The 13,052-nt window shown below is 40.9% G+C and overlaps 1 protein-coding gene across 5 annotated transcripts in view; it reads right to left on the bottom strand.

Moving 5' to 3' along the window:
• Positions 1 to 13,052, bottom strand: part of LOC137340352 (sodium bicarbonate cotransporter 3-like) — a 220,172-nt gene that overhangs the window by 36,912 nt on the left and 170,208 nt on the right. For all 5 annotated transcript variants that reach the window (XM_068002800.1, XM_068002775.1, XM_068002786.1 and 2 more), the window contains 2 exons: positions 3,042 to 3,147; positions 977 to 1,138 (listed from right to left, as the gene is read on the bottom strand). In XM_068002800.1, the coding sequence (XP_067858901.1) occupies positions 977 to 1,138; positions 3,042 to 3,147 (268 nt within the window). The remainder of the gene's footprint in view (positions 1 to 976; positions 1,139 to 3,041; positions 3,148 to 13,052) is intronic.

Here is a 13,052-nt window from a genome sequence, read left to right as displayed (position 1 = left end):
AGAAAACAGTTTCTCCCTACTTGCTCTATCAAAACCCCTCATTATTTTGAAAACCTCTATTAGGTCTCCCCTTAACCATCACTGCTCTAAGGAGAGCAATCCCAGCTTCTCCAATCTCTCCACATAACTGAAGTACCTGATCCCTGGTATCATCCTGGCAAACCTCCTCTGTACCCTCTCCAAGGCCTTGCCATCCTTCCTAAAGTGTGGTGCCCAGAACTGTACACAATACTCCATTGAGGCCTAACCAGCGATTTGTAAAGATTTGGTATAACTTCCTTGTTTTTGTATTCACTGCCCTTATTTACAAAGCCAAATGTCCCATACGCTTTCTTAACTGCCATATCAACTTGCCCTGCTCTTGCATCCCCTCAAAATAGTGCCATTTACATTATACTGCCTCTTCATGTTGTTCCTCTCAAAATGCGTCACTTCACACTTATCCACATTAAATTGCATTTGCCATTTCACCAGTCTGTCGATCCAGAGTCTGCTACTATCCTCCTCACTATTTACTATGTTGCCAAGTTTTGCACCATCTGCAAACTTCAAAATTGTACTCCCTATACCCAAGTCCAGGTCATTCATATATAACAAGTAAAACAATAGTCCTAATACTGATCCCTGGGAGACCCCACTCCATACTTCCCTCCAGGGGCGGGAAGAGAACCCATTGCTGGAGATGGTCTGGCTATGATTGGATAGGTAAGAGTGGAACCAAGCTGAGCTGGACAACAGAGGACAAAGTGCTGGAGGAGGATTTACTGTGAACGAGGAGGGATAATGCATCACAATCAGTCATAGATATTATCAGCCGCTTCAGTGCTGTGGCAGGAATGGAAATCTGATTGGAGAGATTCAAATGTGGAGTTGCAGGAAAGGTGGAGCAGAAGTGGATGAAAGAGACAGATTCCAACTGATAAGATGATAAAGCTCTTCTACTTTGAAGCACAGCACATATTACTTCTTACTTTACCTTTGTTGGGAAATAACGCTTGGTTTTGAATTGTTTCAGGAAGGAAGAGAGAAAAAACGTTGCAAAGAATAAAATGATCGACCAGAAGAGAACATCAGGAACATAGGGCCCATATTGTCCACAGGCTGGTCCAACAAACATCCCACCATATCTTTGACACTCCTAAAAAAGAGCACACAAATTAAAATATACAACTGATTGTGAGAGAGAAGAAAATGCATTTCCACAACATTCAGAAGTAAAAACACTGGAATTTCCACATAATGCACTTTAACACGTATGAAGTAGACATGAATGTCAGATACTTCCAGAGTGAGAATGAAAGCCAAGTCAGATAATATCGGATTGACATATTTTAGGGCTTTGATCCTTCACCTGAATTGCCACTTAATTGTAATAGTCACCGAGAGATATCTGTAGCCCTACAATGTGTCAGCCTTCTTCATCCCTGATCTTTATGCTTTAAAACTGTCCCATTCTGCATCAGACCCATAGACATTTTGTGCAGAACTGCCTCTTCAATAACCATTTGGACTTCATGTTACTGAAGAAGAGATTAGATACAAAATGTCAGATCCAAGTTGAATCTGGCCAGTAAAAGCATAAATTAAAAATTGAGAAAGTACACACGAGTAAGACTGCAGATATCCTTCTCTATTGGGTCAAAGGTCTGTCCTCAGTTTAACAAGTGTGCTACTGCAACAGATAGCCATAAAAATTTCGTTGCTGCTGACAGTGGGTCCCCAAGTGGATAAGTTGTGTCTCAGCATATTTCTGCATTGTTAAGCACCGTTTGAAAACCTGAGGCCAGTCAGCACCAAAGATTACACCCATAAGACAAAGCAATTACTCTGGTGTGATCCAGAGAATCTGGTTAAGACACTTGTCTTGGCCAAGCTGAGGACTGCGTCCATGTGTCAGTTAAAAACTAAAGGTATCATGGTCACCTGTCCATTACCAGTTTTGGTCGAAGCCAGTCCAGAAAGGGAGTTAAACCTCTGTTACTGATGGTGGAGATAGCCATTTGGGGCCACAGACTTGCAATGTTTTCTTCAAACAAGCCACTATGAAATAGGAACCAACTGGTGCATCAATCGAGAAACAGTTGGTCAAACACTCCCAAGTACTACTTGACATCTACTTTGGGGTAAATTGATTTTCATTGATAGCTTTCCACCAATAACCCCTGCAAACCTTATGCAGAAGGGCTCCATGGCACTATGTGGGTTTGAGGCTGGTTTGTACCATCAACTGACAACCATAAATAAAGAAAGAGAAATTAAAAATGATGAGGCATGAATTAGCCCAAGAGCCCTAGTAGACCCTCCAAAAATGTTTAGTGTTGTTAAAATTTGGGACCAGTCACAAAAATTAAGATTTTCTTAAAAAGGGACAATGTTGCTAGGTGATTTCCACTGTTTGTACCCCTCCCAATTAAAAAGGAGGGAATTTCAAATTATATGAGAAGATTGAAACAATGAAGAATGGAAACATCCATTTTGATACATTATGAAGTATTTCTCTTGAGATAGGAATTAATCTACACTATTTGGACAGAAAAAAGGGAGCTTTACTCTGCCTGTGCTATACCTGACCAAGGATTACTCACCACTGACAATGGATGTCCAAAATAGAATAAAAGTAATAAAGAATTTCACAGCAGTTTATGTTTAGTAGAAGCAAAATTTATACTTTGAGAAATTACATGCAAAAATATGGTGGCAGAGGCAACAGAGATCTGAAAATTCAAAGATATCACATTTAGGATCAAGTGACTTGAAAAAAAAACAGTATCTGAATGACTAAACTACTAACCATTTGCTCCTTCCATGTGCTCAACAAAACTGAGACTTCATCATACATCATAAGGCACAAGGAGTGTTAGTGAATCCATTCAGACATGGAATTAGCTTGCCTCATTCTGTACAAGATTTTTAATGGGCTATATTTACCATTGACTGACTTATGAATAACAGGAACATCTAGAATTGTCTTAAGTTCAAATCTCAAAACATATTTTACAATGAACATGTTGGGGTTTTCCTTATCTAAATACAATACTCACTGAAACTGTAAGATTCCTCCATGAAACGTCACCTGCAGATATATTTTCTCGATGCCAGATATCCAGAGTGTCATTGGAAGGATTAGATGGTTCAGCACAGGCACACCTAAGAAAGTATTTTTATCCAATGAGAAACAACATTCATATTTTTTAAACATTACTAATAAATAAATGGAAATCACAAATCGCTTTTTTCCTACAGTGAACTAATTTTATCCATTCTGATTGGTCTTTGGACTGTAAGGCAAAAGGAAAAGCAACCTCATTAATTCGCCAACATTCATTATATAATTATTTATTTTCTGGGAGTGCAGAGAGAAAAATTATCCACTTTTATCTATCTAGTGGTTCAATACACGTGTTACCCATTTTCAATGCAAGTATTATTCTGCAGTGAATCAATCATAAATGAAGTCTGATGTATTAAAAATGAACTCTGACCTATCAACCTGAACCTATCCGTCAAATATCAATTATATTTTTTAGTTTACAATCTGTCCAAGACATCCATTTCAGTTTAAGGAGACTCACATCCATTTTCCCCATTTTGTAATTCAATGCATCAAGTTTGAAACAGTAAAATGATACTCTGTGCAGTGACATGATAACCTGATTTAAACTAATTTCGTTACATGGAGTCTCTTTATAGATTTGCTAATGCTATCTGGGTTTGATCTTAAACTGCTTCAATAATATTTTGGGGAGGCAGGAGGGTCAGCACTTCAACAGAGGTACAGATGAATGGGGATTGTCTGTACAAGAACAAACAACCTTGCATTTTTAATATCTTTCATGACCTCAGGACTTCCCAAAGTGCTTCACAACCAGTGAAGTACTTTTGAAGTGTAGTCACTGTTGTAATGTAGAGAAACGCAGTAGCCAATTTGGGCAAAGCAAGATCCTACAAAACAGCCATGAGATAAATGACCAGATAATCAGATTTAGTGATGTTGGTTGAGATAAATGTTAGCCAGGACACCAGAAGAACATCCACTGCTCTTCTTCGAATAGTATCATGGGGTCTTTTCGTCTACAAGAGGGCAGACGGACCTCGGTCAGTAGAAGTGCATCATTGGATGGATTCTAAGCAGTTTTAATGCTCTCTAACATTGCTATCATTACTACATTGCAAACTGTAAAAAACTGAATCAAAGCACTAGCAATTTACACTTCCAGCTTGTAGCTATCAAATGAGATTCAAGGACATCAAAGTGTAGCATTTGTGGCAGATATGCATATTGAACTGAATTTGGTGCATAAAATAGTTTAAATAACCTTAAAAGACCAGGGAAGGCAAGAGAAGTCAGCCACACCATCTAAGAATACATTAAACTAAACATATCTGCCATGTACAATGATCTTCCCCTCATGCTGTCCTAAAGTTCTTGACCTGCTTACCATCGATGACCACGAGGTACTGCAGTGCCCTTTACCCCTGCAGCCTTCACTTGCAAGTGTTCATTCACTCAGATTCTTGCATACATTCATCCTACAAAATTCCTTGCATGGTACGTAACTGCTTGATGCATGCATATGTCATCACACGCAATACGGACTGAGTGCTGAACTACGTATTACTGCCTATCAGAAGGTGATTTCACCTTTTTTGCTTTCTTTTTCAAAGACAAGAAAACCCTAACACCAAAAAGGGAGCTCTGACAGTCAGAGGCATCCCAAACCTCTAACCTCTCACCCCTTATGAAGAGACAGTGCTCAAAAATCCAGGGGATGGAGGCCATAAAGGGTGTCAGAGACAAGAAAGTAGGAGGCCACATGGCAGCTGAGAGATTATAATGACATTCTGCTTCTCTTTTTACTCATCCTTTCTTCCTCATGTGCCAGAGGAAGACAACATGGGTGCCCGAGTGCAAACAGCCACCACCACACAATATCCATCCCGACCACCAGCTCAGAGACATCCATGTCTGGGCAGCTAGAAGGCGAACCAGAAAGATGTGCACTGGGGACACTCTGAGCACAAGTGAGCAGGAGCAGCAGTTGCTGGCACATCTGGGGCACCAGATTGGACAGGGTTGCCTCTTCCGGCTTGGCGACTGGTTGCAGACAACCATGAGTAAGGGCTTCACTGATCTTGATTCCATTAGGTCTGGTTTCCTGCAGATTAGTGACCATCCTGTACTGGGCACCGGCTTCAAGGTCGTGGCAGGTATGCGTGCACTAATGGCACTCGGTTACCATCAGCTGCTGGCTGGGGTCAGGATGAGTCACCTCTTGGCTGGAAAGCCTGGAGATCTAGATCATATGCTTTCAAAATAACAATACTGGCAGAGCATCAAGCATTAATGCAGGCATTGAGAACTGCAGCTGGTGACGTGGGTGGAGGAGTCCACTAACAACATGCACAATACATTGGAGGGCAGTTTCACAACACTGCATTCTACTATGGAGCATGCGGTAGCTTTAGGGACATCTGCAGTACAGGCCCTAAAAGCAGTCTATGCTTTTCCCATAGATGCTCAGATTGCTCCCAAAAGAGGCCTGGGGCAGTGGATTGGAGAGGATTGTCTCTTCTAGCTTGGCGACTGGTTACAGACATCTGTAAGGCAGGGCTTCACTGATCTCACCAATACCAAAGATCTACTTTCCTGCAGTTCTGTGGCTATGCTGAGCCTAGTACTAGTAGATTGGCAGAAATTAGCACAGGTTATGCAACATCTCTTAGGATAGCAGCTGTCCTCTCGCCAGCTTCCTGAGGTGCCTACAATTCTGGCAAAACGGGTACAGGGCCAGGTTGCCCATATAGTAGCATAAGAGGTGCAGCCTGCAACAGATCTATCTCCGCACCTAGCAGCTATAAGCCAAGGGTTACCTCAGTCCCAGTTGGTTCCTATGGCAGCCCAGCCACTGAGAGAACATCTATGAGAAGCACAAGACTATGTCGAAGAGTGGACACATTAAATATTGGTATCAAAGGGAAGCACTACTAAAGCAAAGAGCAGGTTGGCACACAGTATATTCACTAAAGTTGTTCTGCTTGCAGACATTGTTCTTGGTAAGGCATGGAAGGTGCTTTCATGTGTTCGCATGAACTGTAGCCAAGATTTTTTGCACAGAGAAGGGATTGTAGATATTGGCAAATTTATACAACAACTTGCATTTAAATAGCACCTTTAACGTGGTAAAATGTCCCAAGGCACTTCACAGAAGGGATTATCAAACAAAAAAGACACCAAGCCACAAACAGATATTAGGACAGGCGACCAAAAGCTTGGTCAAGGAGATAGGCTTTATGGAGCATCTTAAACGAGGAGAGAGAGGTAGAAAGGCAGAGGGGTTTAGGGAGAGAATTCCAGAACTTGGAGCCTAGGCAGCTGAAGGCACGACCACCAATGGTGGGATGATGGAAATCGGTGATGTGCAAGAGGTCAGAATTGGAGGAGCGCAGAGATCTTGAAAGGTTGTAGGAGGTTAGAGGTATGGAGGGGCGAAGCCATGGAGAGATTTGAACACAAGTGTGAGAATTTTAAATTCGAGGCGTAGCCAGACCGGGAGCCAATATAGGTCAGTGAGCACCAGGGTGATGGGTGAACGGGACTTGGTGCAAGTTAGGACGCGGGCAGCAGAGTTTTGGATGAGCTGAAGTTTATGGAGGTTGGGAGGTGGGAGGCCGGCCGAGAGAGCATTGGAATAGTCCAGTCTGGAGGCAACAAATGCATGGATGAGGGTTTCAGCAGCAGATGAGCTGAGGCAGGGGCGGAGGCACACGATGTTACGGAGGTGGAAGAAGACGGTCTTGGTGATGGAGCGCATATGTGGTTGGAAGCTCATCTCGGGGTCAAATAGGACACCAAGGTTGCGAACAGACTGGTTCAGTCTCAGACAGTGGCCAGGGAGAGGGATGGAGTCGGTGGCTAGGGAGGTCTTCCCAATATTTAGTTGGAGGGAATTTTTGCTCATCGGACATGCAGTCTGACAAATGAGAGACAGTGGAGGGGGTCGAGGGAGGTGGCGGTGAGGTAGAACTGGGTGTCATTAGCATACACATGGAACCTGATGCCTTTTCAGATAAAGTCGCTGAGGGGCAGCATGTAGATGAGAAATAGGAGGGGGCCAATCTATAGTTCCTTTGACCTTTTGGAAACTTACAATTTTATAAAATTGCTTTGCCTTGTTGTCCTACGCCAACAGTCCACACGGGAAGATGATGCCATTGTTTGCTTTAGCAAAGAATGCAACTATGACTTACTTAATATATCTGTGCATAGCTGATTAGCTAATATTAATGATGTCCCAGTGGCAGTCTGGAATGATCCTATAGCATAATATTTAAGGGCAGCTGCGACCTTAACAGCTACTGGCAGTTCTGGGCCTGTCGTTGAGGTGGGTGCAGCACGCGACGTGCCTCAGCAATAACTTCCTTGGTAAAGCAAAGCATTTGCAAGCACTATTCCTGTGATAAATGCAGGTATGTGTGTCTCTGGCTACATATTCTAGTGTGGGGTCCCAGCCAGTGGGTGCCAAGCACCTCCAGTGATGCATGACTAGCCTTGTATCCCTCTGTTGCAACTCCTCTTCTTCCAAAAAGCAAAGATATAGGGGAAGTCCCAAGGGAATTCCACTGCACTTTGAAATAATGGGTACAAAAATGATAGCCTCACAACAAATGGCACAAAAGCAGATAGAAGAGTAGTTTGCAACAGCAAGCCAAAAAATATTTACAATTGGAACTGATGTTAGAACCATCAATACTGGGCTATATAAATTCTCTTCTGCCTTATGCCTAGTGCCCAGCAACCCTGACGCCTTCTTTAAATGGGCAAGATGATGATAGCAGATATGATGGAAAACAAGACATACAACATTATTTTTGCCTTATTTGAATGAATTAGCCCAAAAATTGCTGGCCTTTCCTGCGCTCACTAGAAATTGATGCAATCACAAAACTGGGTGGCGATCTGGTGTACGGTGCAATGGTCCATCGAAAACCCACGTAAAATGGGTGGACCCTATCAAACTCCAGGCCATAGGGACTAGGATTAAAATCAAATAAAAAATGTTTTTTTATAAATATCAAGTATTTTTATTGGGAATCATCTGATATAGTTTAGTCCAATTTAAATGAAATATATTGACCTGAAAACTACATTAATAAAATTAACACCAAAAGTGTTTGCCAGAGCCTATTACACAATGGTCCAATACAGATTTTTTAAAAAACAAAATGCACTTATCGTTTCCAGGAATTCAACTGGGGCTTGAAACTGAAAAGTCTGGAAAGTAAGTGTTTTTACCTCAGAGTAACTAGGTTCCGTAAGTTGCTCTTCTGGAGCAAAATGTAGTCCCTGATCCAATTACATGGTAAACATACTATAATGCACATTGTATACACATTAGAGTATTGCTGAAAACCTGTAGGTTGCAATTGAAAGGCGCTAGGAACTTGGAGAAGTCCTACCGCATTCACAATTTTGCTCGCAGAGATCAACTGATGCCGTGACGTTTCTCATGTACCTTCCCACTTTCAACATTCTTGGAGATCAAGGGTTGCACATGAACACTTTTGGAATGGAAGGGATGGCTGAGAGCTAAGGAGAACAAAAAGGTTAAAAAAACAGAAGAAAAGGAAAGTTACATAATTATTATAGGGATATGGTATGAGAACCATTGAATCCTGAACTTATGCCTGGACGGAGTTATGTAGGTCCTGCTCACAAACAGGATGAATTCCATATTCAATTGTTTTCCATTCAGTACTCTGGGCTATTATAAATATGGAAGGTATTTGGACACCGCCCATGCTTTGTGAAGTAGCTTTCAATTCCCTTTAGAAAATGTTATCCACCACCTTGAAAATCCCAATAATAGGAATAAAGGTTAGGCATTATGGGCAGAAACAATCTTGTATTCCAATAATTCTTCACAGACCTAGTTGAAATTTCTAAATCCCTGGCTTTGGCACTGTACATAAATGCTTTCAGTACTAGCATACATACTGGAACAAAGACACCCCTCTCTAGTCTGGTTCTGAATTATTTCCTAAACTGATAATTTAAAAATATTTGATTTGAATATTTATACTGCCAATTAGCTAGAAATTTAAACCAGCCCAGTAAGTGAAAAAGTAAACATAATTTGGCGTGTTTACACGTTTAAGAAAGTAGTCATACTCATGTCTGAAATAGGTAAAACCAATAATCTGTCCTCCCACACACACAGACAAATGGTATACACACAATGAGTGTACAAAATTGATGCTATGATCTTCACTCACAAAGAATATATCAATTTTGTACATATTTTATTCAACAAAAAATTAAAAAGTAAAAGGCTCCAATATCCTGGGACAAAGACAGGTTCTATACAGTTCAGTGGAATACTCATTAGGACAAATATTACATGGCTGCTTCATCTACTCCTTCAATGAAAGTCAGGAGACTTAGGAACACAGGAACAGGAGTCGGCCATTCAGCTCCTCGAGCCTGTTCTGCCATTCAATAAAATCATGGCTGATCTGTATCCTAACTCCATTTACCTGACTTGGTTCCATATCCCTTAATACCTTCGGCTAGCAAAAATCTATCGCTCTCAGACTTAAAATTATTAATTGAGCTAGCGTTTTGTCGGAGAGAGTTCCACACTTCTACTGCCCTTTGCGTGAAGAAGTGTTTCCTAATTTCTCTCCTGAATGGCACGGCTCTGATTTTAAGGTTTTGTCCCCGTGTCCTAGACTCCGCCACCAGCGGAAAAAATTTCTCTATCTATTCTATCAATTCTTTTCAAAATCCTAAAAACCTCAATCAAATCACCCCTTAACCTTCAATATTCTAGGGAGTACAAGCCTAGTTTATGTAATCTCTCATAGTTTAACCCTTGGAGCCCTGATAGCATTCTGATTAATCCGCGCTGCACTCCATATATATATATATATATCCTTTCTAAGGTGCGGTGCCCAGAATTGTACATGGTACTCCAGATGTGGTCTAACCAGGGCTTTGTATAGCTGTAGCAAAACTTCCTCCCTTTTATATTGTAGCCTTCTAGATATAAAGGCTAACATTTCCATTAGCCTTTTTGATTATTTTTTGTACCCAACCACTACATTTTAGTGATCTGTGTACATGGACCCCTAAATCTCTTCGGACCTCCACTGTTCCTAGTTTTTCACCATTTAAAGTACATTCAGATCAATCCTTTTTTGGTCCAAATTAGATGACCTCACACTTACCTGCATTGAAATCTATCTGCCACAGTTTTGCCCACTCACTTAATCTATCAATGTCTCTGTCATTTTACGCTTCCATCTACACTACTTACTATGCCACCAATCTTGGTGTCATCGGCAAACTTAGATATATGGCACTCTAAGCTCTCCAAAAGAGCATATCAAACCCTTCCCCTGTGCACTGTCAATTTCAAGCACAGCAATCGTTCCAGTCCAATTGTTACATAAGGGAAGAATTACGATTCACTCAGAGCCATAGTAATGTATCAGTAAGTAAATGTGTGGTATTGTGCTACACAGGCTAGGAAGGTCCCAGTTTCAATCCCTCGTCTGAGCTGAAAAGGGAAGTCAACCCATAGCCAGTGACTTCTGCTAGTAAGCATGTTGAAATCAGGTGAGGGATAGATCCCCTCCATGGGCCACTTGATCAACATACCAGACAGGTAACCAACACTTATGAGGTAATGTGTTCCAACACAGAAAAATAAGCAAACAGGATTTGGGGGCAAAACTTGAGCATGCCTCAAACCAAAAAGAGGGACCTTGAATTCTCATTGAAAAAAAAAATCACTGTCCTGTAGCATTTGATTCAAACCTTTACTGCTACTAGTATTTCTGCCATCTATCAGAATCCAGATATGGATTAGGAAAGTATGAATTAACGGCAAGAAATTTTTCCTAAGTTTAACCTTAAAGTTGGGACAGTTACAAATAACTGAAGAGACTAAAGTATATTACTTACACTGGCTAGATTTTCCCCACTCCCCTTTAATATTGTGTGGATTCTGTACAGATCAAGGGTAAGAAATGTTAGCGCTGGTAAATGTAGCATTTTTCCCACCCATAATCGGCACTGAGCACAGCGTGACAGTGGTAGAGAGGGGAAATCTCCCTGTGCACTAGCCAAAAACGTGCCTTACTCCCAACCCAAGAAAACACCTTTGCACTACATTACTACCCTATTTCTGTTCCAGCATGTAATTTTCTGCTTCCCACATAAATCATCTTTATGGCTTCTGAATATTAAATCGTGGGCAATTCTGTGTTGTGAGCCCATGTTCAACAGGAATTGGGTAGAGGCCATCAAATCTCATTTCATTTAGGACTTTTATAGCCATCAGAAAAAACACTTTCATCAGTCTAGGCCAGCCCCAGAAGGGAACAATGAGTGTGCCAACCAGTCCACCTACATTGCGTAGACTTCAGTAAATAGGTGAACATTAATATCTATAATTGGAGCAAAGAAGGCAGATTGCAAAAATAAAACGATTTGGGATTGAAAAAAACAAAAAGGTCATAAATTTAAAGGGCAAAATATATTTTACCAATATTCATAAACACTAATTCTAGTTAAAAAGGGAAGCATCTGTATAATTACTACTTTCTCTCTATGTCTTTGTTCCTTTTTGATGCTTTACCCCTTACACTGTAAGAAAGTCCAAGGAAATTTTAGGCCATCTAGGCAGCCAAATAAGAAAACACTTTTAGCTCATACACCAACACTAAAACAAGCTGTATTATTAATGCTATTCAAATTTCTGGAATAGCGTCATTATTATAATAACCCTATGCAACTAAAACACAAAGAAAAAGAAACACATTACTTATGCTGTGTGAAGTGATGCATTTTGGAAGGAAAAATGAGGAGAGGCAATATAAACTAAATAGTACAATTTTAAAGGGGGTGCAGGAACAAAGAGACATGGGGTTCACATATGCAAATCTCTGAAGGAGACAGGAGAAGTTGATACACCTGTTAAAAAAGCATATGGGATCCTTGGCTTTATAAATAGAGGAAAAGAGTACAAAAGCAAGGTGGTTATGCTAAACCTTTATAAATCACTGGTTAGGCCTCAGCTAGAATATTATGTCCAATTCTGCACACCACACTTTAGGAAGGATGTCAAGGCATTGGAGAGGGTGCAGAGGAGATTTACTCGAACAGTACCAGGGACTTCAATTATGTGAGAGACTAGAGAAGCTGAGATTGTTCTCCTCAGAGCAGAGAAGTTTAAGGGGAGATTTAATAGAGGTGTTCAAAATTATGAAGGGTTTTGATAAGAGTAGATAGGGAGAAACTGTTTCTACTGGCAGGAGGGTCAGTAACCAGAAGACACAGATTTGAGTTAATTGGCAAAAATGCCAGGGGGAGATGATGAGACTTTTTTTTAAAAAAACACAGCGAGTTATGATAATCTGGAATGCACTGCATGAAAGGGTGGTGGAAGCAGATTTAATAGTAACTTTCAAAAGGGAATTGGATAAATACTTGAAGGGGAAAATTTGTAGGGAAGTGGGACTAATTGGATAGTTCTATCAAAGAGCCGGCACAGGCATGATGAGCCGAATGGCCTCCTTCTGTCCTGTATGATTCTATGCTCACCCTGTCATCCCATACCTCCTCCTCAGTGCATGTCAGTCTGTCCTAATTTAGATTTTTTTTTCTATCCGTTCTCTCCCTTTTCTTCTCACAATGTGAATAGCAAGAATGAGGAAGAAGTAGGAGCAATTTACAAAACATCGGGCTTTCAACTGAATATCCAAAGACTCCATATTGACATGGTTGTATCACTGATAACCTTCAAACCAACAGACAAGTAAACTTGCCAGCAACGTTCATAGTCTGATAACACCTGGACAAGAAACTCATCTGTGGAACAGTAAGGGTTCAGTAATTTTACTTGTTTCATTCAGTGTCCCGCAGGCTGTCCATTTCGGAGGCCGGGGACCTGTTTTTAAAAAAAATTGTCTCCTGCAGAATCAAAAGACTTTTTTTTCTGGCCAATCAAAGCACAGAAGCATTAAGATTGCCTTGGTTTTTGACATGA

The sequence above is a fragment of the Heptranchias perlo genome, chromosome 2, assembly GCF_035084215.1.
Source record: "Heptranchias perlo isolate sHepPer1 chromosome 2, sHepPer1.hap1, whole genome shotgun sequence".
Taxonomy (NCBI): Eukaryota; Metazoa; Chordata; class Chondrichthyes; order Hexanchiformes; family Hexanchidae; genus Heptranchias; species Heptranchias perlo.
Note: the sequence above shows the minus strand (reverse complement) of the source record. Positions and strands in the feature narration are given on the sequence as shown.